Source organism: Molossus molossus, unplaced genomic scaffold, assembly GCF_014108415.1.
Source record: "Molossus molossus isolate mMolMol1 unplaced genomic scaffold, mMolMol1.p scaffold_m16_p_10, whole genome shotgun sequence".
Classification (NCBI taxonomy): domain Eukaryota; kingdom Metazoa; phylum Chordata; class Mammalia; order Chiroptera; family Molossidae; genus Molossus; species Molossus molossus.
Genome location: NW_023425345.1, coordinates 102,805,997 through 102,833,118, shown reverse-complemented (window position 1 = coordinate 102,833,118; position 27,122 = coordinate 102,805,997). Strand labels below are relative to the sequence as shown.

At 45.5% G+C, this 27,122-nt stretch overlaps 2 protein-coding genes across 3 annotated transcripts in view; both read left to right on the top strand.

Moving 5' to 3' along the window:
- Window positions 1-16,505, top strand: part of ATP12A (ATPase H+/K+ transporting non-gastric alpha2 subunit) — a 29,297-nt gene extending 12,792 nt beyond the window's left edge. The window contains exons 11-23 of the mRNA XM_036252455.1: window positions 1,160-1,294; window positions 4,269-4,461; window positions 6,394-6,569; window positions 7,412-7,548; window positions 9,878-10,028; window positions 11,361-11,529; window positions 11,619-11,773; window positions 13,326-13,449; window positions 13,604-13,749; window positions 14,469-14,602; window positions 14,736-14,837; window positions 15,537-15,628; window positions 15,711-16,505. Coding sequence (XP_036108348.1) covers window positions 1,160-1,294; window positions 4,269-4,461; window positions 6,394-6,569; window positions 7,412-7,548; window positions 9,878-10,028; window positions 11,361-11,529; window positions 11,619-11,773; window positions 13,326-13,449; window positions 13,604-13,749; window positions 14,469-14,602; window positions 14,736-14,837; window positions 15,537-15,628; window positions 15,711-15,739 — 1,743 coding nt within the window. The 3' untranslated portion in view covers window positions 15,740-16,505. The remainder of the gene's footprint in view (window positions 1-1,159; window positions 1,295-4,268; window positions 4,462-6,393; window positions 6,570-7,411; window positions 7,549-9,877; window positions 10,029-11,360; window positions 11,530-11,618; window positions 11,774-13,325; window positions 13,450-13,603; window positions 13,750-14,468; window positions 14,603-14,735; window positions 14,838-15,536; window positions 15,629-15,710) is intronic.
- Window positions 16,506-26,336: 9,831 nt separating this feature from the next.
- RNF17 (ring finger protein 17) overlaps window positions 26,337-27,122 on the top strand; it is a 140,249-nt gene continuing 139,463 nt past the window's right edge. For both annotated transcript variants that reach the window (XM_036252513.1, XM_036252512.1), the window contains exon 1: window positions 26,337-26,466. In XM_036252513.1, coding sequence (XP_036108406.1) covers window positions 26,337-26,466 — 130 coding nt within the window. The remainder of the gene's footprint in view (window positions 26,467-27,122) is intronic.

Below are 27,122 nucleotides of genomic sequence, written 5' to 3'. Positions count from 1 at the left end.
AGCTCAAAAACTTCCTTTGTTTCTCTGTTTTCTGCTTCTTGGATTTATTTATTTATTTTTGTTAATCCTCACCTGAGGGTATCTTTTCCATTGATTTTTTAGAGTGAGCAGAATGGAGGGAGGGAGGGAGGGGGTAAGAGAGAGAGAGAGACATCAATGTGAGAGAGACACATCCATTGGTTCCTCCTGCACATGCTCTGAATGAGGCCGGAGATCGAACCTGCAACCCAGGTACGTGCCTTGACCAGAAATGGAGCATTGACGCTTTGGTGGGCAGGCCAACACTCTAACCACTGAGCTGCAGCAGCCAGGGCTGCTTCTTGAATCTAGACCCCGGCCTGCATTTCAGGGCCCTCCATGTCCATCTGTACTCCGGCACTTACAACAGAGGTCTTCCACTTCTTGCCTTTATTCGTGGCATTCTGGCTTCTAGAAAGCTTTCTTCTCTCTTTGTAACTCTCTTTCAAGATCTAGTTCGTAACTGCTTCTTTCCTGAAACCCTTCAGTGCTCAGAGCTCTAACTTTGAGCTTTCCTAATGCCAGCAGGTGGCATCACTAACTTGAACATTTTACCATGGTTTTAAAACAGTCACAAGTATGTCATCGTTTTGTCTGTCCAGATAGATGGTAAGCTGAGTCAGTCAATGTGTTGATTCATTGAAAATAATCCCCAAAGCTTTGGCCAGTTTGGCTCAGTGGTTGGAGCTTCGGCCCTCGAACCAAAGAGTCACGGGTTCAATCCGGTCATGGGCATGTGCCTTGGTTGCAGTTCAGTCCCTGGCCCTGGTTGGGGTCATGCAGGAGGCAACCAGTCGGTGTGTCTCTCTTACATCGATGTTTCTCTCTTTCTCTCTCTCTCTCCTTCCCACTCTATCTGAAGATAAATGGAAAAATATCCTGAGGTGAGGATTTAAAAGAGAGAAAGAGAGAGAGAGAGAGAGAGAGAGAGAGAGAGAGAGAGAGAGAGAGAGAAGAAAGGAAGAAAGGAAGAAAGGAAGAAAGGAAGAAAGGAAGAAAGGAAGAAAGGAAGAAAGGAAGAAAGGAAGAAAGAAAGAAAGAAAGAAAGAAAGAAAGAAAGAAAGAAAGAAAGAAAGAAAGAAATCCCTAAAGAACCAGATCATGTGCTGCAAATATTTGTTAAATCTCTTTTGATTTTCAGAGAGTTGTGGTTGGAGATGCCTCAGAAACTGCTCTTCTGAAATTCTCTGAGGTGATTTTGGGTGACGTGAAAGAAATTAGACAAAGAAACCACAAAGTAGCAGAAATCCCTTTTAACTCAACCAACAAATTTCAGGTGAGTTATTCCTCACACTCGAATCTCTGTTTTCACAAGAACAGCATTTCCACCTGTAAGTACCCTTAGGTTAGTAAGGATTTTGAATGATACTTGACTTCAGAAGTCCTCTGAGGTGGATGGCATGGGCGTCTTGTAAACCCCAAACAGGTTTTCCCGCGCTGGCCTCCTTCCTCCACCTGAGGCAGGTAGAGGAAAAGAATCTTGTCAGCCCGGCTTCCCTAGAACAATGTCTCTCTATTACAGACACAGTCACACACACCCTCACTCGTGCACACACGCCCCTGTGGGGAGACTTGCACATGAGGGGCAACAGCAGAGCCCTCAGGGAAAACAAAAGGTGGAGGAAGGAGGCGGCTAATTGCACCATCAGTCTGTGTTGGGCACTTCACATACATCGTCTCATTGATCCTCACAATAAGTGTATGAAAAGGCCCGGAGTGGGTTGATGTCACCAGACTCACTCTAGCATCAAAGTGGCACAACCAGTGGTCACACAGCTCTCTACTCCTGAGCACATGCCTCTTCCACCCCATGGGTCAGAGGCAGAGTGATTCCGCTCAGGCCATGTGGGGAGCCTGGCCCTTTATGAAACCGGCGAGGAGTCTCTCAGGACCAGCCAGGCAGCTGCCCAGTTCTGCCCCAGGGGGACCTTCCCTCCACTCATTCTCGGAAGAAAATGGCTGTCCTTGCCTGGTTGTCTCCCCTCATTTCAGGGGTGGCCAACAACCAAATACTCCCGTTCTCCCCAGGTTTGGACAAATGATAGTATGTAGCCCAAGGTCCCGCTGCCGATGGGCTTCCCAGTAGACTCCAGAGCTGAGAGCGGGCACTATGATTTGGCCTTTGCATTAACAGTAAAGTATATGAATAGGATGCTTGTGTTTGCGTCAAAGTTCCCAGTGATTACCCTGCCATTTTGTTTAGCTGGAAAAGAACTGTTTGTTGCAAACAAACATCTTTGTGGATAGTGGGCCAATGAATAATTGCAGTTAGCCAAACAGGCAAGTGTGTGATGTGAAATATTAAAGCCAGGAAATCAGATCTCTCGTTCAAAACTTAAATGAAAATAGAATGAGTCACAAACCTAAAATAACAATAGTTGTCATAGCCTGTGTGCTAATTTCCACATGTACAAATCACTCAATTCTAACCACAGCTGTGTATGGTAGAAAGTGAGGTACAGGACTTACCACACGGCTGGTGAGGGCCAGAGCCAGGATGCACCCAAACCCAGCAAGGCTCTGCTCTTGCACACTGGACTGGACTCAGGGTTCTTCATCTACTCCAGTAAGGATGTCCTTCAGCACGTGGGGAATGAGAAGAAGCAGGTCCTATCAGGCCTCATGTACAAAAAGTGAGGGAGAAAATGAGCTCCCCAGAATTGGGACTAGAAAGGAGAGAGGGCCTGTGTGTGCTCTGAGGCCAAAGCACCCGTTTGGGTGTCGTTGGTGCCCTTTTAGCTCTACACTTGAGCAACACTTAGCCCCAAACAAAGTGTTAGGTGTTGTGACCTTGGAAGGTTGTGGGGTTTTGGTCAACTGAAGGCAACAAAGCAGAAAGTCCATGTCTTATTGACTTTGAGTAGCAATTCCCCAAACTGAGGCTGGTCCTGAAGAGATTGTCTGTAGTTTATGGCAAGTTGGATTTTTAGGAGGATGTTTTATAAAGTTTTATGTAAAAGAATGTTTCATTGCAACGACTATCCTTTATATCCTGTGTGATCGGGAGGTGGGGGGCTCCCACTTGCCAGCCGGAACTAAACCCCAGTTCAGCCACCTGTTTGTGTGTGACCTTGCACGAGTCATTTGACCTTTCTCCACCTGAGTTTGCTGCCTTGTAAAAGTGATAAGAATACCCACAGCCTTCGGGCAGTTTTGAGAATAACTGTGTGAGTGCTTAGAAGAGCAGACACTGTTCTGTGTTTGTTATCCCTACTTGTTAAATGTTAAAATGCTCTACCTTTGAGAAAAGGATGGTGATAGCAGATGGGAGGTTTTCTGTTTGGTTTGCTCTTGGTTTGGTTTTGGTTTTAGATGGTTAGTTGCTTTTTAATGTCTTTATGTGGCCATAAATTTAAAAAGGTGGTACAGCTATGTTTGCCTTCTATTTTTTTACTGTACTCATCTCTGATATCCAAAAGTCTAAGAACTACTGATATAGAATCAAATGATAGACCCCAAATGGTAGAATGTTTCTCTGAAACTTACTCATCCTCTCTCAAATACTCCAGCTTCCTGAAATTCCTTTTGAGGGCTTAAGAATACCTGGTATATAACAAGGGCTATGTATGAGTTATCTATTTACTATTGTCTATACACCTTTTCACCTTTTCCCCCAATTATCTTATTAGAGTGAGTCTAGAAATAGAATTACTAGGTCAAAAAAAGGGTATTGGTGTTAGAATCGTGATATTCCTGTTACTTAACTGTTCTCCTGAAAGCCGAGAGGCTGCCCACTTCCTCACACCCCCACCAGTTCTCGCATATCCAGGAAGTGAGACCTGGACCGATGTGGAGACGAGGCACAGGGAGGCCTGCTGCCCTCATGTCTGCCCGAGCTCAGGACAGCTCGGGTCTGAAAGGCTGCTGCTCACAATAGGGAGGTAGACATGGGAGATGAGATGAGGTGGCTTACAGCCCCTCACCCCCATGGGCGCCCCTGCAGGTCTTGTTCAAGGCAGAAGATGTCACAAGCTGACAGCCACATCTGGCCCCCCTAAAGCTGGGCTGGGGCTGAATGGCTGAGTTGAGAGCTCTTGCGTATCACTTGGCCAGAAAATGAAAAGGAGAGAACCCACTTGTAAAATTCCTCCTTTACATTTCAAGGATAAGTAGCCCAATGAGAGAAAGGGTTGCATTTCATCTGGTCATGTTGCTAACTGGAAGGTCTCTACAATTCAGGCCCTCGGTAATGGAGACAGTGTCATGATTTGCTAGCATGCTGTACTTATGCTCACTTCCTTCCCTCCCAGCTCTCCATACACAGGACAGACGACCCCACTGACAAGCGCTTCCTCATGGTGATGAAGGGGGCCCCTGAGAAGATCTTAGAGAAGTGCAGCACCGTCATGGTCAATGGCCAGGAGCAGCCTCTTGACAAGAGCACGGCCGAGGCCTTCCACACTGCGTACATGGAGCTGGGAGGTCTAGGGGAGCGTGTGCTGGGTGAGCTCTTCATGGCAGAGCCCTTAGGGGTTACCCAGTCAGTGCAAGGCTCTGTGCCGCATCAGGGCACAAGATGAGACAGGCTGGCCATCCAGCAGAGTAGCTGTGGCATCCACAGGACTCCCAAGAAGAACGGTAGACAGATTAAGAGAATACCACACGATGGCAGCAAGGAGGGTGGGTCGCTGCCAGGTCAGAAAAATCTGAGAAGGTGTAATAGAAGGAGTTACATTTAAACTGGATCCTGAATGACAACATTTGAAGGGAAGTGGGGGATAGGATTCTCAGTGGAGGGAACAACATAGGCCAAGGCCCAGAGGTAGAAGGCGGGGGTGTGTGAGCGTTGCCAGGAAGCTGGTCAATGTGGAGTGTTGCAGGACTAAGGAGACGATGTCATCATGGGAGGTCATCGTCAGGGCTGGAAAGATAGACTGGAGGTCAAGGCACGCGTTGCCTTATGTGGGAGAGGAACTGGGGTTCATTCTGCAGTCAGGGCAGAGCCAGATTTTGCAGCAAGTAAATTGATCAGAGTCAGTGTTTTCTGCAGGATCATGCTTGGCAGCATCAGGGGGCAGACAGGCCTGGGTCCCAGGAGAAGATGGTTGCTCTTGCTCAGGTGACAGAGGACAGGAATTTGATCCAAGGCAATGGGAACATGAAGGAGGGTCAGATGCCAGAGATTTCTTAGAGGCAGAATTGGTAAGACTTACCAACTAATTAGAGAAGAAAAGTAAGTTTTTTAAAATGTTGAAGTTTTTCACTTAGTAATTAGGGGAAAATACCACCAGTAACAGAGATAGGGGACATTAGAGGCAGAAGGAACCATAGAAATACTGCCACTGTGGCAGGAGCCAAACTGGGGTCACTTCAGTGATATCACAAGGTATGTTCTATTATGAGAATCATGGATTGACAGAGTGGCACCTCTGAACTACAGAATGGTGAATTCAAGGTAACAAGTTCATGGTTGATGGTAAGGCTCATTAGACATCATGAAAGTTCTTGCCAGTACAGATGGAATTTGTGGGACGTGTGTTTCTAAAGGATATTTGAGTTTGTAAATCAAGTAAAATATATAAACGAGAATGATAATGCTTTCTTTCAGCATGCCTCAGATAGCCCAAGCACCGGTAGTCTTTTCAGGGCAAGACTGATACCCATCTAACTAGAGTGACTCTAGGAGCCTCACTTTTGACCTTGTAGAGCCTGTGCTTTACTGAAACGTGTAACCAGGGGGCCATGATGAGAATACATTTTATGTGAAAGCTGATGAGAAAGGAATATGATCTTGGAAGTCCCAGCAGACACAGGAATCCCTCTACCTCCACCTGTGAGAGCAGACACCGTCTGAGTAGGGCATGGTTCTGCTCCACTCCTGGCAGCCTTGCTCTCACACTTATCTTGACTAAAGACTAGCTCTGCTCCAATTTCCCGAATGCCCCAAACCCTGTCTCAATTTGTGCAGCAGCACCTGCTGGTTTTGTCTGCCTCAATGGTCTTCCCACCTCCCTCCCCCCCACTTCCCAGGCCGCCCTAACACCTCTCTCAAGAGTCAGCTCAATATGACATACTTGGTGAAGTCTTTCCTGGCTTCCTGGAGGGCTGGAATGTAGCTCTCTTCAGTAACGTTCGCAATGCTCTGTTCTGCTTATCTCTTTATGTCTCTGACCCCACACTCCACTAGGACATCTCAGATGCAAAGGCTGTCCACTGTCCATCTTCATAGCCCTAGAACATAACAGAGAACCTAATGGGCATGTGAATTATTTGTGGATGAACTATTTCTTTGCTAAAAACAGCATGCATTATGGAACTAAATCTGGTAGACGCTACTGTAAAAGAGCAGAGGACAGAGTGTGTGGAAACTTTCCTCCTTTGCTTGTGTCATTCCATAGCCTGGTTTCACTGACTCCCACATTCACACCATTCCAGGGTTCTGTCATCTCTACCTGCCAGCAGATGAGTTTCCAGAAACCTATTCATTTGATGTCGATGCCATGAACTTCCCCATGTCCAATCTCTGTTTTGTGGGGCTCTTGTCAATGATCGATCCCCCTCGGTCCACTGTCCCGGATGCAGTCTCCAAATGCCGGAGTGCGGGTATCAAGGTGGGAGTTATCTTCCTGAATTAAGAAGTCCTCCATGTATGCTGCATCCCTTCCTAAGAACATTTTTCAGAAAAGATAGTCAGTATGTAGGTCTTTTCAAGTAAATACCATAATTCCCCCCACCTTTTTTAGAGAGAGAGAGAAAGAAACATCAATTGGTTGCCTCCCACACGAACCCTTAGTGGGAATCAAACCCATGACCTTTTGGTGTGTGCGACAACACTCAACAAACTAAGCCACACTAACCAGGGCTTTAATTCCCTTTTTAAAAAAATCTCTATTTTCATTATACGGCAATAAAAGCAAAATGATTGTGACTGTGTGGAATAAGCCACAGTCATAACTGCAGTAAGAAGAAACCTAACTCCCTATGCCATGAAGTAGTCATATTTTTCCCTAGACTGCGGTAGACAATAAAAGGTTTTATTACTAAATCTTGAGAGTCAGCCTCCATAACCCATTTGCCTTCATGATATCAAAACCAAAACCTTCATCCCATTACCATGTTAACATCAAGATTGTTGAAGCCACATGAGGCTGTCCAGGTAGACAGCTCTCAGCCCTTTCACAAATACAGCAACATCCAAGGGAAAGGCTTCCTCGAACCAGAGGAGGAAATGCAAGAAGCTTAGGAGCAAAGATGGATCCAGTGGGATCAGTGTGTCCTTCAAAGACAGTTGTGACTTTTATCTAAAGATCAAGAACTATCTGTAAAGGCAGACCACAGTCAACACTAACCATGTTCTACTAGGCCATGGTAGAGTAGGTGATACAGAACTGCCCCTACCCTGGCCAGCTGGTTCCTCATTATTTCCACGCCTTTCTCCATGTTTCTGTTCCAGGTTATTATGGTTACAGGCGATCATCCAATTACAGCCAAAGCTATTGCCAAGAATGTAGGTATCTTTTCAGCCAACAGTGAGACTGTGGAAGACATTGCAAAGCGCCTCAACATTGCTGTGGAGCAAGTTAACAAACAGTAAGTACAGAACCAATGTTGCAGAAACTCAGGTTCAGTGGGACACCGTTGGCTCTGAAAAGCTGTATTATTTGGAGAAAATCCCCTTTATGCCAACACTCTCCCAGGGTGATGCTAGGCTGCTTTCCTCTATAACTCATATAGTCATTCATTCACTCGCTCATAATTTTATTGAGCACCTAATATGTGCCAGGCACTATATTAATACCAGAAATTACCCTTTATGAATTCCTCATATGGAATTTCAAAACTTAATAAAGTAGATCTAAAAACTTAAGTGCCTATTTCAGAGTGACAAAATCTGAAACAAAGAGCTGTTATGAAATTACTTGCTAGTGATCCAGTTGTATAATCTGAAATATTAAGAATGCTTTGGGTTTTGTGCATTTTTTTCTTTCTTTTTGAAAGTAAATATACAGTAATGGAAGCTTCTTAAGGAAAGACTTAGTTTTCCTTGTGTTAAATCTTTCCACAAGCAATTATTGAATGACAACTATGTACCAGGCACCTTGCTCGACACTGGGATTATAGTAACAAACAGTCTGGACACTGTCCCCACTCTGAGGGAGCGTTCTTTCTTTCTATCTAACTAGAGGGGTAGAAAACTCAAAACTATGTTATGAGTACAATGAAGGAGACACACTGGACTGAGGAGCTGGCAGTGTGGGAAGAGCTAGTTGGTAATTTAAATGAGTAAAGACTCCAGGTCTCACTGTGAAAATAAATGTCATTGGCTTTATTATACTTTCATGCATGTGGGGAAAACAGGGAAAGACCAGTGAACCTCTTCTAGTTTATTGAATCATTCATGCCTTTTAAGGGTACACAGCTGTCAGGTAATAAATTATCACCCATCCAACAAAATACTAATTAAAATAACCAACCAGTTACAGCCTCTGGGCACACCAACAGTATGTGAAGGCTAAGTATCTTCTCCATTGTGGAAATAACATTCATCTATGAAAACAGGTTTAGAGATTTTGTTTATTTTGTTTTTAAAATAATAGGATTATATATTTTCAGACAAGTCTCCACACTGAACAGGAAAGTAAGGTGGGCTCTTCTGTGAATGTTTTCATTGATCCACTTACCAGCTCTAGCTTCGTGCTCAGATAATAAGTGGGGTTTTGGGGCTTTGGGATGTGGGGGACCACCCTTTCCTTCTTATTTTACTTACATATTTTCTTACCAGAACTTAGGAAGACTTGTGATTTGAGCCAAGTGCTAGAATTCCAGTATTTAGCAACGACAGGAAAAAACAGACCTAAAACATCTCAAAACTTTAAAAATGTAAAGAAAAAGGCATGCAGTGTTTTGTACAGAGTATTTAAGCTGAGATTCGAAGATGGAAAAGTGGAGTGTTAATCAGGGGAAGGTGAGCAGCAAGACCTGTGGAGGCCTTTGGGCTGTGGAGGGCGTGTGGGCCCGGAGCTGAGCCGCGGGGACATGTGATGAGGCTCAACAGCATGGCTGCACCTGGGGTCTGCTCCAGGCACAGTGGAAAGCCTCTAAAGAATTTTAGCAGGGGCAGCAGTCAGATCTGAATAATCAGTTTCTAGAACCTCCCTTTTAGAGTCAGCAGGCAATAGTTTTCATGAAAGACAACTATAATACATTTTTTCCTTACATAGCTAATTGGATAGTAGAGACTCTATAAGTCTGAAATGAACTCCCTGGCCAGTTTGCCTCAGCCGTTAGAGCATCAGCCCGCGTACCAGAGAGTCCCGGGTTCAGTTCCCATTAAGGGCATGTACTTTGGTTGCAGTTTGTCCCCTACCCCAACCAGGGCCGTGTGGGTGGCAGCCAGTAGATGTGTCTTTCCCACATTGATGTTTCTCTCTCTCTTTTCCCCCCTCTCTCCCTCCCACTCTATCTTAAGATAAATGCAAATAATGTCCTTGGGTGAGGATACAAAAATAAAAAATAAATCTGAAATGAACAACAGGAATTATTACTTATGTTTTAGCATAAGCTGAATTCTAGGACCCAAAACATATAAACAGGCAGTGTTTTTATCCTCCGTTTACTTGTGAAGTAAAACATTGTGCAGGAAGTACCACTTCTCACCCGTTCCTGTCAGGAAAAGGCTACTTGGTTATTCCTATTAGGAGAAATGGCCTTCTTTTTCAGTCTCGGTTTCCTGTCTTGAAATGGAGACCAAAGTGTCCCCAGTACTGAAAATCTCTGTCATCCCACTAGAGTATTGGGTGTCAAGGACATTGGGTTCCCAAGTGAAGTCAAAGGGGCTTCAGCCCATGTCCTTCCCAGAACAGTGTTTTAGCCAAAGACCTGACCTTTGGCCTCACCCAGTTCCTTCTGGCCCTTCCAGAGATGCTAAAGCTGCAGTGGTGACCGGCATGGAGCTGAAGGACATGAGTGCGGACCAGCTGGATGAGGTCTTAACCAGCTACCCGGAGATCGTCTTTGCCCGAACGTCCCCCCAGCAGAAGCTGCTTATTGTGGAGGGCTGTCAGAGGCAGGTGGGTGGCAGCAGTGCCTGGAGGGCCTTCCAGGCCCTCACCGTCCTGCAGGGAACTGCAGGGGGAGATCGAGATCCCAGGCCAAGGCTTGGTGCCTTTTCTACCTCTAGAGACAGTTCCTTGCTGTCCTCATCATTTCACGTCGCCACCTCTTGGGAGGACCTGTCCTCCTCAGAGACCCCCCACATGCAGCTGCATGCTCTCCAGAGGGCTTTCTGACAGTGAAGCATCTGGTACTATGGTAGGTGTGGGTACAGAAAGGTTTAGAATGTAAGATAGAGAAAAAAATGTTAAAAACAGAAGATATAAAATATACAGTTAAACTCAGTGTCCCCAGAGGAGTAGTTCCAGGACACCCGCCCCACCCCAATACCAAAGCCCATGGATGCTCAAGTCCCTTATATAGAATGGAGTATTTTTTGCATATAACCTCTATTTACCTATAAGTAACTGACATTTTCACCTGACCTACATTTGAACGGAGGCTACAGCAGGGTGTGCCCACACATCACTTCATTTTCGTGGCATCAGCATAGCGCTCGGCATGTGGCAAATTCAAGTTTCACTTTTTGGGTTTATTTTTTCAAAATATTTTCAATCCTCAGTTGAATCTTCAGATGGGAAACCTGTGGATACAGAGGGCCAACTGTATCCCTGTCACCTGCCACACACATAAGTTTTCAGTACAGTGATACCTCGGTTCTCGAACATAATTCGTTCCAGGAGGACGGTCGAGAACCAAATTGTTTGAGAACCGAAGCAATGAAACCCAATAGGAAATAATGGAAACTGGATTAATTCGTTCCAAGCCCCAGAAAATGCCTATTTACTGGCCTAATTTGTATATAATATGTAGAAAAACATAAGTCTCAACAAGAAATAAAAGTGTACAGTATGTCTAAGGGTTAAATTCAGTGTAAAGCGTGACTCTCTCCACAAAGCGTGACTCTCTCTCTGCACTCACACTGATGCCGCAAGCAAGGCGCGCTGGGCCGAATGAACGCCATTCGGCTCAACTCGGCTCATCTCGGAAGTTCGAGTTCCAAATATTTGTTCGGATTCCGAGCCAAAAGTTTCTCGAATCTCCTGGTCGAATACCGATTTGGTCGAAAGTCAAGGCGTTCGAGAACCGAGGTATCACTGTATTTAAATCTTGTTTGGAGCTCATTGTCTGGCATCTGAGATTTTCCATCTTTATCTTTTCCCCAAAAACCAAACCAGGCCCTTTGTCTCCACTTCATCCTCAGGACAAAAAAGAGACAGTGTTCTTGCCAGCCCTGGGACCCCATAGTCCTGCTCAGTCCCATTTGCTCATTGTGTCCCTGTGCATAGGATGCAGTTGTCGCTGTGACCGGGGATGGCGTGAATGACTCTCCGGCCCTAAAGAAGGCAGATATTGGGATTGCCATGGGGATAGCAGGTTCGGATGCTGCCAAAAACGCAGCTGACATGGTCTTGTTGGATGACAACTTCGCATCCATAGTCACCGGGGTGGAGGAAGGTATGTGATCCTCCTCCAAGTGGTCTTCCTTAAAACTGGGGTCACCTGAGAGAAAAGCCAATCATATAAGGAGAAACATCTTTGCCTAGGTCGCCTGATCTTTGACAACCTCAAGAAGACCATCGCGTACACCCTGACGAAGAACATCGCTGAGCTCTGCCCCTTTCTGATCTACATCATCGTTGGGGTGCCCCTGCCCATAGGCACCATCACCATCTTGTTCATCGACTTGGGCACAGACATCGTAAGTAGCACTACCGGGAACAGGGTCTGACAACTTCCCCACGTCCTGTGAACTTCAGAGTCGTTGCCTTCAAGGGCAAGGAGACAGGCGAAATCAATGCTTGCTGAACTTTGCCGTGACGGAGCCTGAAGTTCTGCATTTCTAATGAGCTCTTCTGTGATGCTGACACTGCTGGTCCATCAACTGCACTTCAAAACAAAGGACTAGAACAATCTTTCAAATTTTTGGAAATTAAAACCACCTCACTTCATGTAAGAGTTTTTTGAACATGAGTTCTTTTTTCTTTTATCCTCACTCGAGGACATTTTTCCATTTTTTATTCAGATAGTGTGGGAGGGAGAGAGAGAGAGGAAGAGACAGAGAGAGAAACATCGACGTGAAAGGATCATATCAAGTGGCTGCCACCCACATGACCCAACCAGGGCCAGGGACAAACTGCAACTGAGGTACGTGCCCTTAGCAGGAACCAAACCCGGGTCTCTCTGGACTGCAGGCCAACGCTCTAACCAGTGAGCCAAACCGGTCAGGGCGGGACATGAGTTCTTCACCCTCCAAAAAAATATGCCGTTGGTCAGGTTCAGCTTCCTTTTCTTTTGAGAAGATGCAGCTGTCACCAATATAGTCCCTGTATTGCTGGGGGCCCAGTGGCTAAAGTGATAACCCATACAGCCCCTTGTTAAATAAAAGGATCTGTGATCTGGAGGCCCTGTACCCTAACACAGTAAGAAGCTGCAGTTTATAAAGCCTCACATTGACCTATGATACTGTCACCTAAACCCTCTCCTCTGCTAGTTCACATCTGTGTCAGAAATCTTTGTGACATAATGCATGCACCTCTAGCTCACACAGGCAAAGGAGGAAGGGTAGCAGAGAGCAGTCTGAATTCCAAGTGAGGACAACAGCCTGCAAATTGGCCCCTGGCCCCTGTCTTGCTTTACACAACCTCCACATTGCAGGGGGACTTGAGATAGCTCTACCTTAGAGGGGAATCGTGATCCCAAAGGTTACAGTCAGATCATTTCCAAGCCCTTTAGATTTGCTCATTTTTCTCCACTGCAGTGGTTCTTCCAGTGTGGCCCAGGCATCTCGTGGGAGTTTGTTAGAAATGCAGTCTTTGGCCTCAGCCAGGACCTTGTGGATCAGAAGGACTGTGGGAAAGGGGGTTGGGGGGAGTGGTGATCTGTCTTTTAACAGGCCCTTCAGGACAGGAGACCTGGGAGAGAGACTCTGTGATCCAGGGGCATGCCAATAGGGGAGGGGATGGTAGGAGAAACTTACCCCAGAGGGGCAAAATGACTTCTAACTCGTATATAGAACTGCTAGAACGTGGTGATGATAGAAAGCAGATTGATTTTTAAAGCCGACTATTCTGAAATTCTCTGCAGACGATGCACCCACCCCCCTGGCCTTCAGCTTGGATGGACCAGTCCCATAACCCACCATGACTTTCCACCATCCCCCTCCCCCTCCCCCAGGCCCCAGAACACACCCCTGCTGATCCTGTGGGTAGAGCGGTGTTTAAGGGGTGAACGTCACAGACTCTCCCCTCCAGGTTCCATCCATCGCCCTGGCTTATGAAAAAGCTGAAAGTGACATAATGAACAGGAAGCCTCGCCACAAGAAGAAGGATCGACTGGTGAACAAGCCACTCGCCGTGTACTCCTATCTGCACATCGGTATGAGGGCATGTCCTGTCACCCAGGAGACCACCCAGTCTCAGTCAGAAGCTGTGTTTTTCCTCGTGGGGTGGGGTTGGGGTGGGAGGAAGAACCACGAGGAGTATGAAGACAGGGCAGCTGTGAAGTCACTGCCTTCCTGTCATTCCCGCAGGCCTCATGCAGTCCCTGGGAGCTTTTCTTGTGTACTTCACCGTGTATGCGCAGGAGGGCTTTAGACCCAGAACCCTCATCGGCCTCCGGACAGAGTGGGAGCAGGACTCCGTGAATGACTTGGAGGACAGCTATGGACAGGAGTGGGTAAGGAGGGCTCTGCCGCCACCATCCTCCTGCTTCCCCTCCTGTTACTGCCCTGCCCAGGCTGACATTGAACTTAGGTTCCCCTGATGACCCTAGTGCCCAGAGAAAGTGCAAAGTTTTCCAGGTTAACAAGGCTTCTGGGCCCCTGGGTGACGTTGCTGTGGCCTTTGCTGGGACTCACCTCGTCTCTCGAATGTGATACCCAGAGGTCACTTTTTAAGGGAAGAATAGGCAGTCCAACAATGCCCACAGTTTGGCCAAATCAACTAAGTTAGCATCTTTTTCTGCTCGGCTGGTTAAAAAAACAAACAAACAAAAAAAACCCACCCTGGCCAGTTTTGCTCAGTGGTTAGAGCGTGGGCCCACGAACCAGAGAGTTCCAGGTTTGTTTCCAGCTAAGGGCACATACCTCGGTTGCAGTTCGTCCCCGGCCCCAGTTGGGGTCGTGCGGGTGGCAATCACTCGATGTGTCTCTCTCACATCAATGTTTCTCTCTCTTCCCCCCTTTCTTTCTCCCGCTCTATCTGAAAATAAATGCAAAAATGTCCTCAGGTGAGGATAAAAAAAAAAGCACTACATTTCTTTCCAATCACAAGGAAGTGATCATCTCTCAATCTCAGGGAGTTGGGGAGAGGAGAGCTTCATAGAACTTCTTGGAAATTGCCCTGAAGTTTTCCCTCTGGGGTCTCATGGTCTCCTCTTTTTCTGTCCACTGACAGACACGAACCCAGAGGAAATACCTAGAATGGACAGGCTACACGGCTTTCTTTGTTGGCATCATGGTCCAGCAAATCGCAGATCTGATCATCAGGAAAACCCGGAGGAATTCCATCTTCCAGCAGGGTCTCTTCAGGTACTGCCTGCCTCCCTCCTCACTTCCGGATGGTGAGGAGCGCAGCACGTGAGGCACTGACTCCGCTGGGTGCTGGGCATGTGGCCCTGGGCCATGGGAATCCAGAATCTTCATGCTTTAATGTTTCTTGTAGAAACAAAGTCATCTGGGTGGGGATTGCCTCCCAGATTGTCATCGCTCTGATCCTCTCTTACGGCCTTGGAAGCATCAAAGCCCTGAATTTCACCATGCTCCGGTGAGTCCCTTCAGCAGTGGGGAGGAGAGGGCCAGCCCTGCTCCGAGCTGTCAATGCCTAATTGACATTAGGACTTGGGGGGAGGGAGTGGGGTTCCCCTCCAGTCTTTCAAAAAGATAAAACCGAGTCAGTTCCATACTAGTCACAGGCTTTGATCTGCTAGTTTCCTCAAAGAGAAACTGGGTTTCCCACACCTCGCCATCCCATCTCTACCCTCAAAGGTCACCTCAAAGGTAGATGCTATTTCTAGTGGTCACAATCCAGGTCCAGTAAGAAACTTCCCGTGTGACCCACTGGATGTTGTTCTTTTTTTTTTTTTTAACACTTGGATCTTCTTTTTTTATTTTGTATCCTCACCCGAGGACATTTTTCCATGTTCAGATAGAGTGGGAGGGAGAGAGAGGAAGAGAGAGAGAGAGAGAAACATCAATGTGAAAGGGACACATTGAGTGGCTGCTCCCGCACGACCCAACCTGGGCCGGGGCAAACTGCAATCGAGGTACATGCCCTTCGCGGAAACTGAACCCCGGTCTCTCTGGACCTCAGGCCGACACTCTAACCGCCGATCCAAACCGGCCAGGGCGGATTTGTTGTTCTTTCCAAGGAGTCAGGGACACAAATGGGGAGTCCACTGAGCCTTGGCTGGGGCTGGGCCCTCCCTTCGATGCCCTCGGGCTCACCTCCCCCTTCTGCTTCCAGGCCCCAGTACTGGTTTGTGGCTGTGCCCCACGCCATTCTCATCTGGGTGTATGATGAGATGCGGAAGCTTTTCATCAGACTCTACCCTGGAAGTAAGTTGTAGGATGATCTTTGAGACTCTGCTTATCTATGTCAACAAACTATCCATTTCTAATTCACTTTCTACCTCTGCAGGCTGGTGGGACAAGAACATGTATTATTAAGACCACCCACTTCCTAAGCCTCCCGCCTGCACATGGGGACATTGCTCTCCAACTCCTGGCTGCCGCAGGGATGTCATCAAAACACATTCGGGAGAAGGCAGAAAACTGTAGGAAAGACCCTGCCAGATGTTTTATACTTTAAAGCAGAGATTCGACTGTTTATATATGATTTTTATGTCAATATACACCTCCTTATATAAAAAGATGTGAATTTCAAGGTAATGTGTATGTATATTAAGCTCACTCGTGTGAAATAGTCTCAGGTAATCCAAACATCTGCTGGGGTCTCCCTGCTCCTTGGGTGCTCACAGGGTAGCTCGGACCTCCATTCCACACCCTGTGAAAAGTTCCACACCCTCCGAAGATTTCTGTGAGGCCAGTACAAGACACAGAAGTGATGGTAGGTTTACGCCACAGCCACACGGACAGCCCCAGTCTGCTCTGAGATGTCCGTAAGGTCCTCAGACACCTGCTGTACCACCTCAACCGTCCTTGTGCTCTCCCTGCACCGATGTGACCCTCCTGCCACCCCACGCTGCCCTCCACCCTCGCCACCGACTCCTCCAAGTCCATCTTTCATTTCCTGCATCAGTTGCTCTCCTGACCCAAAGGCATTTTCTTTTCCCAGGATTCAGCCTCCATAGAGAACTGTTGTTGTTTAAACGGTAATATGTATTTCTTGTGAATCAGTTGCAAAGCACCCTCCAGCGCTCATTTTAAGTCCCTCATGATTCATGCCTTAACTTAGACTTATCCGTGTGAGACACATACGTCATGCTGACAGCCCCAGAGAGACCTCATTTTTAAGTAAAGGGTATTTTATAAAACCAGCTTTCATTGTGGTGCTCCGATTAATTCGAGTTTTTCTGGAACGCAGAGCACGGGTCACCAAAAAAATGAGATGTTATTTCAAATTTTCGTTCCTTCCAGGCACTTCACTTTTTTGTGGAAGGTCTTAAAATACAGGATTTTCTTTCTGAACTCTTCCCTCACCAGTATCTCCGCCCTGTATGCGGGGTCTCTGATAGGCCCGTTTTAAAGCCGGATTTCCATGGAGGCTACAGCTTCCGTCACAGTACCCTAGGGAGAGCAGTGTGCAAGCCTTTCCATCAGAGCACGCCCGCACACACTGGACAGAGCCCCTTTCCCACTCAGTGGCTCTACCCCAGCACCTCTCCTCCATTATTTATTTAGACAAGGACATTCTGCTGCTGCTGGGTCAGGTCAGACCTCAGGACAGGGAAAGGGCGACCTAGAGCCGAAGTTCTCTACCATATTCTCAGGGTCACATTTAGAAGCATGAAAGAGGTCAGGGGCCAGCATGGTAACTTTTGTAAATAGATTATATTGTGCAATGTGTATCTTTAAGTTAAAAGAATGTTGCCATACTCAAGTTTTTTAATCTCTATTTTCAGCCACAATTATCACACCGTTATCCTGAAACTAATCTCTTATCAGTAGTTCCAGTGAACTGGAAACCCTTCTGGGCAGCATCAGAACAATCTCTCATTCTAGTCCTGACAAGGCAGCTAATGCCAGCATGTAAAGCACTTGACTTGTGTGTTCATGCGTGTGTGCGTGTGTGTGTGTGTCTGTGTGTGCACGTGGGCAGCTTTACCTGGGTAACAGATTCCCCTGGTGGTGATTATAAGGGAAGTTACCTGCAGAGATCCAAACTAGAATGTGTTCAGATAAGGACCCTGGAAAGGCCACCCCCTTCCCTGATGGACTATGTTGTTATCAAGATGGGGGAAGGGAAGGTACTGAGGCAAGGACTTTTAAAATAGAACCCGAGCCCTGGCCAGTTTGGCTCAGCGGTTAGAGCGTTGGCCTGCGGACCAGAGAGTCCTGGGTTCGGTTCCCACTAAGGGCACGTACCTCGGTTGCAGTTTGTTCCCAGCCCCGGTTGGGGTTGTGTGGGTGGCAGCCACTCGATGTGTCTCTCTCACATTGATGTTTCTCTCTCTCTCTTCCTTCCTCTCTCCCTCGTGCTCTATCTGAAGATAAATGCAAAAAAAAATGTCATTGGGTGCGGATAAAAATTTTTTTTAAATAGAACAAGATTCTGTTTGAATGCACACAGGCTGCTTCCTTCTGACTCTATACTTATCAAGATGATCAGGTCTCTACACTCATTCACTCTGCCATCACTCCACTATTACAGTTTAATGTCTCCTAACAAGACAGTAACAATAGCTGATATTTAAGACCTACTGTGTCCTCGGTATTGTGATGACCTCCTAAAAGCATTTCATTAATGCTTGTGTGAAAAATAACACAACTGGATCCACTTCAAATTGAGTCAGAGATGCCATCCCAGAGGAACTGTCTTGTACATCTTACTCCCCAAACTTTTTAAATGTTTAAACTGGGCAAAATAACCTTTGCACTGGGAATAGAGCAGCACTGTCTTCCAAACAGGTGTTTGCAAAGGTAACAGGAAAGCAGACATTCTGAGTACAGGACTCAAAATTAAAGACATTATTTATAATCAGCACTACCATGTATAGCTAAAGAATAATTTAGCTTATGTGCACCTGTAGAAATTCCTATCTTGACTTAGTAACACCAATAGACAATTTTTCCTTCTATTCATGTAATTATTTCCCTCCCCTTTCTCATAAAAATCCTTGTTCCCATTAGAACACTATTTGGGTTTCAGCCTGAATCAGCACCTCCTAAATAGCTATTCTTTTAAATCTCAAATAAATGCTTGTTCCCTCTCCCTTTGGCCTTTTATTTTCAGGCTAACACCATCAGTTAGTAACCTCCACCTTGCATTACAAATAGGGAAACTGAGGCTTAGAGGTTTAGACTTGCCAGCATTGTGTATTTCTTCTCCTCCACTAAGTGGTTCGACTATAGAATTTGTAGGGCAGTGCGGGGAGAATTTGTGCTTCCATGGAAAACTACACACTGTCTAGAGCTTACCCTCTAGGCGTGCTTTCCAGCCCCAAGGTTATTGAAAACTGACAGCAATTCAAAATAGTCCTTGTCTACAGATAAGCAAATGATTTTACCTGGTGAAAACTGCTCCTCTTGCCCCTAGAAAAGCCAGTCCTGTTCCTCCTACACAATCACTTGACATTCCTGGAATCCAGATAAATCCCTTCTGCTTTGCTCCTTTGAACTCAATCTAACACCTGCCTAGTTTCGTCACCTAAATAGTGAGCTGAATACATTCTTTAACACTTGTTCATTTTATATTTGTAGGAGAATCATGATTTTACCTTTTGTTTGAAAATTATTCCTTTACAGCGAAAAGAGGGGAAGAAATCCACCATTCACTCTTTTCGGGGGCACTCTTAGTCTTGACATAGTTGGACAATGGCCACCTCTAGCTGCCTACACGTGAAACTGTGCTACTGACTCCCACCTGGCTCCTCTAGCCAGCTGCCTGCACCCACAGGCCTGTCTTCTTCTCTCTTTTGCTTCACTGATGCTGCAATGGATACAGAAGATGTGGTTTATCTACACAGTGTACATTGCTCAGGCACACAGAACGAGCTTCAAGTCACAGAGCCCGGAATTAGACCCAATCAGTCTGACTCCATAGTTTGCGTTCTCAGCCACTCTGTGATACTGTCTCTCACAAACGCCCATGAAATGCAAAGCCACTTATTTTAGTCTCTTCTACTTGAAGAGACCACACTCTCCAAGAAGACTGTCATGATTTTTATGTATTAACATAAAAAGAAAACCTCAAATATATTTGAATGGTCTTACACAATTTTTAAAACTCCATTTAGTTTTATCACATCTGTAGGAATGAGATGGAGACATAGGTTTACTGCGACACCTCCACTATGTAGGAAGGACACCAAGGCTCTGAGAAGTGAGGTCTGGATAGCAGAGCACTGTGGTCAGACCCTGCCGAGACTCCTCATGCTTCACCTGGACCAACCTCTGAAAGGTGATTTTGAGTTCAACCAAGGAGTAGAGCTGGCGAAATTATTTAATGGAGAGCTCCCTGTCCATGTTTCACTCCTGCAATGTATATGCTGATGCAGTCTGGCCATGAGATTTCTGAAAACATTGTCATGGGAAGGCTGCCCCCAAGGCCATCACATGTCACCTTTACAAGTATAGGTTGCCTCTGACACAGCCCAAATTCTTTCCACTAATTAACCTCACCAGGAACATGGAAGGGCACAGGTCACTTAAGAATAGGGTGGATATCTCACATTTGATTATCTCGGACTGTTTACGAAGCTCTTTTATACCTGATCCTCATGATAAACCTGATAAATGATCTGGGCACTATACAGATGAGAACATATCTCATTCACACAGATGGATTTGCCTCAAGTCACACATATAGTCAGTGGCAAAATTGAGTTTATCTGCCTCTTGGTCCAGAGTATTTTTTATGACTCTAGTGAACTCATTCAAAAATCTTTAAAGCCCGGCCCATGTGGCTCAATGTTGAGTATCAACCCAATAAGAGGTTGCCAGTTTGATTCCCGGTCAGGGCACATGCCCAGGTTGTGGGCCCAATACCCAGTGGGAGCATACAGGAGGTGGTCAGTCGATATTCTCTCTCATTGATGTTTCTATCTCTCTCTCCCTCTCCTTTCCTCTCTCTCTAAAAAAAAAAAAAAAAAAAATTTTAAAGTCTTTAAAGATAGAGAGAATAAAACAGAAAGTAGCAAATCAGTGAGCTTCCATCTTTGCTCATGAACCTCGCTGTATGTCAGGCACTGTGGGAACCCTCTACGTGCATTATCTCAGTGAACCCCAAGAGCAGCTCTATGAGGCAGGGGCGATTATTGTGACCACTTTGCAGAAGAGGAAAAAGAGGGTCAGAAAGGTTATATAACTTACCAAGGTCACATAGGTAAGAAGTGTCCATAGAGCCCAGTCTGTCCAACCTCAGCCTTTCCACTACGCTGTCTGCCTCTTTGGTACATAGACCCACATCCTTCTTCATCTCCTTGGTAAGCAGTATCCTGGGTAGGAGAGTCCCTAGGCCATGAGGTTAATATCCCATTATTCCAGAGCTAACAACCACAACAATCACACAACCACAACTGAAGCTCTTTGACCCACTGCTACCAACATAGAAGAATCTACAGACACCCTGTATACATTTCTGGGGGACACCCTGCACTGTTTGGCTCTGTGGAATTCATTTAAGTTTTCTTTATATCAACACTCTAATATAGCAATACTATTTTGCAAATGTTCCAGGACCCTTTAAAAGGGAATATTCCCTCTCTGGAAGTGAAAGAGTTTGAAATATATCCGCTTATAAATGTGTAATTTTTGTTAATATTATCCATATCTTATATGGGTTCTCTTATTGTTACATATCCCCTTGATCTAATAATTTGGGGTATAGCATAATCCCCATGAGGTCATGGAAGAGGTTCTTATGCATGATTTTATATCCCTGGCCCATAGCACAATACATAGAACATAGTAGGCACTTATTTATGAAATGAATAAACTATTTAGGACCCCAGAGCTCTTCTTGGGACTCTTTCTCAAGAAGAGACACTGCAGTCCCCATCTTGTCCCCCAACTCTTCATAACAGCAAGGTTGAAGTTGGCTGATCCCCACCAAACGCCCCCAAATCTGGCTTGGAGTGGCACTTGTCACGTCTCCATTGATACAAAATTATATATCCCTGTGATCCATCTTTGCTATAATTCCCCAAAGTAGTTTTCTGGAATTGGGCATGGGAATTGGTATAGTAAATTGTGGGAGCACAGTCCAGAATACCACAACTCTAGCTCTGCCCAAGAAAGTCAGTGAGGTTCTTGCCCTGGCTGGTTTGGCTTAGGGGTTAGAGCGTCGGCCCACGGTCCACAGGGACCTGGTTCGAATCCCGCTAAGGGCACAAACCCCGGTTGCAGTTTGTCCCCGGCCTTGGTGGGGTCGTATGGGTGGCAGCCAGTTGATGTGTCTCTCTCACATGGGTGTTTCTCTCTCTCTTCCTCCCTCTCTCCCTCCTGCTCTATCTGAAGATGAATGCAAAAGTGTCCGCGGGTGAGGATAAAAATAAATAAATAAAAAAAATAGAAAGTCAGTGTGGTTCTGAGCCTTGGCTTCCCCATCCTAAATGAGGAGGTGGGATTCAGTGATGTCCAAAGGTCCTTCCTGCTTCACTGCCCTGCAATTATTTTCAGAAGAAAAGCTAGAGTCACTTCTTCAAAGTGTTGGGTATTCTGTCTGCTCCAGAAGATATATGGAAGACAGCTTATACCTTTTAACTACACAACTTTGATAGCCAGTGACATGCCAGAAAGGTCAGAGGCAAAGTAGCACAGGACCCTAAAACTACCTCCAATAAAGAAGGAACCAAATTGCACACGTCATTTGATATGGGTCTGGCGCCACCTGGTGTGTCTTGAGTGATGTCAAGCCGTTTGGTGCAATGTTGGTGTGTTCCCCCCTCTGCCGTCTTTTGTTGGAACTTCACGTGAGCTCATGCTACATTTATGCAGAAACATACTGTGTATGAGAAACTGCAAATGATGTATAATAAATTATTTTGTTGCCAGAGAAAATGGGTTCTTGCAGTGTCACAAGAAAAGAATTTAAAAGGGCACACATGTGGGAGAAGTTTAAGCGTAGTGGCAAGAAGTATTGGGGTGAAAAGAAATAATACACCCTCAGGGATGTAGAGAGCAGGCAGGCTCTAGTAGCAACTGCCCCAAGGTCCTTGCTAATACTCCGTACATTTTCTTCATTTCGGGAACAAGCAGGCTTTCTTTCAAACTGTCTAACCTTCTTCCTAATTCTCCACAGGCTTGTGCGGGACCCTCCCCTATCCAATCCTTTTCCTGTATCATCCAGGTTCTGTGCCCTTATCCTCTCTGAACATTTTTCCAGATTTTCCCAGGCTAGACTCCTCCCCTTTATGTCACCATTTTGGGTCCTTCTGTGCATGCTTCAAAGCTTTGCTTTATCACCTCTTTTACTGCACATGTGCTGACCTCCCCCTGTGCCATCTTGGCTCTTACTGTACTTGTGCTCATCAGAGGAATCCTTGGTGTTTTATCCCTCCCCTCAGGGAGACTGGAAAGCCAGTTCTTCCCCCATGCTTAGGTGGAGAATGCAGCTGTCCCCTGGGGAGTCTGTGAAGCTGCCCCTTCCTAGTTAATCAGGCTTAATGTCTAATTCCATTTGCTCCCGTTCTTTGTTAATACTAACTACTTGCTGTAATAATTTTAATGACAACCTAATACTTTCAGTGAGTCTAGAAGAAAATTCAAGATTTTATTGAAACAAAAGCAGAATCCAAGTTAAATATACTTAATCATTTTTTTGATGGACTTTATTTCAGCTTTATTGGGGTATAAGTGACAAAACTGTAGGATATTCAAAGTATATAATGTGATGATACATATTATTCCTAAGAAAAATCCCATACACAAACTAATCCCTATACTCTTTTTCTAATACCATAAGGGAAGAAAATACAATCCTTTGTATTCTTGTCTGAGGGCTGACGTTCTAACGGGTAAGCCAAACAGGCCAGGGCCCACTTTGTACTTCTTTTTTTTCATCCTCACCGGAGAACATTTTTCCACTTTTTGTTCAGACAGAGCAGAAGGGAGAGAGAGGAAGAGAGAGAGAGAGAGAAACATTGATGTGAAAGAGACACATCGAGTGGCTGACACCCGCACAACCCAACCAGGGCCGGGGACAAACCGCAACCGAGGTATGCGCCCTTAGCGGGAACTGAACCCAGGTCTCTCTGGACCGCAGGTCGACGCTCTAACTGCTGAGCCAAACCGGCCAGAGCCCAATTTGTACTTCTTAATCCTTCAGCCCTCCAGCCCCCTCCCATCTGGCAACCATCTGTTTGTTCTCTTTATCTATGAGTCTGTTTCTATATGTTCATTTATTGTGTTTTTTAGATTCCACGTATAAATGAAATCATATGGTATGTGTCTTTCTCTGTCTGACTTATTTCACTTAGCATAATACCCTCTAGGTCCATCCAAAAATTGCAAATCTTTTAATTAATTGAATTTATTAGGATGACATTGGCTCCAAAACCATACAGATTTCAAGCATACAACTCAATAATAACATCGTCTGCACACTGCATTATATGCCCATCGCCCCAATCAAAGTCTCTTTCCACGCCCATTTTCCTCACCTCTGCCCACCTCCACCCACCCCAACGCCCTCTCCCTCTGGCATCACCACACTGTTGTCTGTGTCTGTGCGTTATGCATATATGGTTTTTGGTTACTCCCTTCATCTTCTTTCACCTAGTCCTCCCACTCCACTCCCCTGTGACAGCTGTAGTCTTTTCCATGTATCCATGTCTCTGTTTCTATTTTGTTAATCAGTTTATTTTGTTCATTAGATTCCACATATAAGTGAGATCATATGGTACTTGTCTTTCTCTGACTGGCTTATTTCACTTAGCATACTAATCTCCAAGTCCATCCATGCCGATGCAAAAGGTAAGAGTTCCTTCTTTTTATGGCTACATAGCATTCCATTGTGTAAACGTTCCACAGCTTTTTGTTGTTGTTAATCCTCACCTGAGGATATTTTTCCATTAATTTTTAGATAGACTGAAATGGGGAGGGGGGGAAGAGAGAGAAATATCAATGTGAGAGAGACACATCAACTGGTTGCCTCCAACCCAACCCCAACCAGGGCCAGGGATCAAACCTGAAACCCAGTTATATGCCCTTGACCAGGAATAGAACACATGACCCTTCAATTCATAACCTGATACTCTAACCACTGAGTCAAACTGGCCAGGGTGTACCACAACATTTTTATCCACTCATCTACTGATGGGAACCTAGCCTGATTCCAGATCTTGGCTATTATAAATAATGCTGTAATGAACACAGGCATGCATATCTTTTGAATTAGTGTTTTGGGTTTCTTTGGATAAATCTCCAGAAGCAGGATCGCTGGGTCATAAGGCAGTTCCATTTTTTATTTTTTGAGGTAACTCCATACTGTTTTTCACCGTGGTGTGCCAATCTGCTTTTCCACCAACAGTGCACAAGGGTTCTTTTCTCCACTACCTCAGCAACACTTGTTGGATTTATTGCTGATAGTCATTCTGGCAGGTGTTAGGTGATATCTCATTGTGGTTTTAATTTGCATTTCTCTGGTGACTGGTGACATGGAGCATTTTTTCTTATGTCTATTGGCCATCTTTATGTCTTCTTTGGGAAAATATCATGTCATCTGCAAATAATATACAGTATCATGTCATCTACAAATAATGACAGTTTTATTTCTTCCTTTCCAATTTGGATGCCTTTTATTTCTTCTTCATGTCTGATTGCTGTAACTAGGACCTCTAGTACTGCTGAACAAGAGTGGTGAAAGCGGGCATCCCTGTCTTGTGACCTTAAAGGAAACACTTATAGTTTTTGCCCACTGAGTCTGTCATATTTGGCCTTTATTATGTTAAGGTATGTTCCCTCTATACCCACTTTGCTGAGAGTTTTTATTATATATAGGTGCTGGATTTTATCAAATGCCTTTCTGCATCTATTGGTATGATCATGTGGTTTTTCTCCTTCATTTTGTTTATATGGTGTATCACGTTTATTGATTTGCAGATATTGTGCCAACCTGACATCCATGGAATAAATCCCACTCGAACATGTGTATAACCTTTTTAATGTATTGCTGGATCCAGTTTGCTAATATTTCATTGAGGATTTTAGCACCTATGTTCACCAGGAATATTGGCCTATAGTTTGCTTCCTTTGCACTGTCTTTATCCGGTTTTGGAATTAGGATAATGCTGGTCTTGTAAAATGAGCTTGGGAGTCTTCCTTCCTCTTGAATTTTTTGGAATAGTTTGAGAAGGATAGGTATTAGTTCTTCTTTGAATGTTTGGTAAAACTCACCTGTGAAGTCATCCAGTTCTGGGTGTTTGTTTTTTGGGAGAATTTAATTACTGCTTCAATTTCACTGTCTATTCAGATTCTTTGATTATTCCTGATTCCATTTTGGAAGATTGTATGTCTCTACCCTCTGGCACTTACACAAGCTACCTTAGCAGAAGTCACTGTTTTAGGTTATAAACCTGTTCTTTGTAAATTCTTAGCCTCCCCAACCACTCCCGGCTCAACAACTGTTAGTGATGATGACCACGCCTTAGTTTGAAATGGTTAATTGAATTTCCCCACTAGTAGCCACTGATAGTTTTCCACCGAGGCTACCAGTAGTCAAGCTCTCAAATCCCTAAAATACTTTTTTCCCCTACGTGTTTAGGATGGGTACTAGGGAAGGGAGAATCCCTTCAACATAAGGATTGCTTGCTGCCTGTGAGCTCAACAACAGTGTAAGTAGTAACACGTGAAATGTGGATTTGAATGCACTGAGAGCTCAGGGGATGCTGCTTTCGGTAGAGGTCTGAAAGTAAACGCTCCTTCAAAACCTGGCATCCTTCCTCTGCAGTAAGCGGCTTCAGTAAAACTGAAAACAGCCTCCTGGCACATGCCTGGCCATGGGCGGGTCAAGTGGAAGGGGCGTGCTTTAACCTCTCAGCTCGCTGATTGGCTACCTCCAGTGATGTCTTCGATGATTGGTCGCTGGCCCAAGGGATGCCGGGACTGGCACGTGTACGGTCCTCGGATGCAGAAGGCGGCAGCAATGGCGGCAGAATCTTCAACAGCTCGACTCACCCTGTCTTCCTATCGGCAGCTGGAAAGGAAGGGTCGGCCCGGGGCAGCTGCTGAAATTCAGTGCACGCGGTGTGAAAAAAGGGTGACCAGAGCTTCCGGTGAGGAGCCCAAGGGTGAGCTTTGTGGACTGGCTCAGTTCCGGGCGGCGGGCGTGGAGACGGCGAGGCCTGCGAGGGCGGGAGCGGCTGGGCTGGCGGGCGGGCCTCCCCTGGAAACCGTCGCACAGCACCCCCGCCTCCTCCGGTTGCCCACCCGAGGGCAGCGGGTCGTAGACGCGGCCTCCGCTGCTTCTCAGGACTCTGGGAAGTGACCTGTGCGTTCACCTCAGTACCGATTCGAAAACGCCCCCGGTTTACCAGAGAGTCCACGTGAGAATTGAACCTGTTGCCTTGTGCTCAGGAAGTAATGAGACTTGAATTTCTTGTGTAGCTTCCATTGTAGAAGTGAAAGTAAACCAGTGTGCAATGTTCATGAATTGAACAGATATTAGGGATTTTTTGGTGGGGGAGGGAAGTTACTGCTCAGTTAGTCGTGAAGAATTCCTTTTGTGCATCTTGTGTTTTCTGTACAAGGGAAAAATGCACTGCCTTTCTATTGATATAATTTTTCTGTATATAAGATCTTTATATGTATGTTTTAGAGCAGTTTCAGGTTCACACTGATCTGCTAATTTAGATTCTACTCAAGTGAAAACAGGTTCAAGTTATTTCAATGTAATTTAAAAAGCTTTGGAGTTCTCTGTCAGACAGGGATT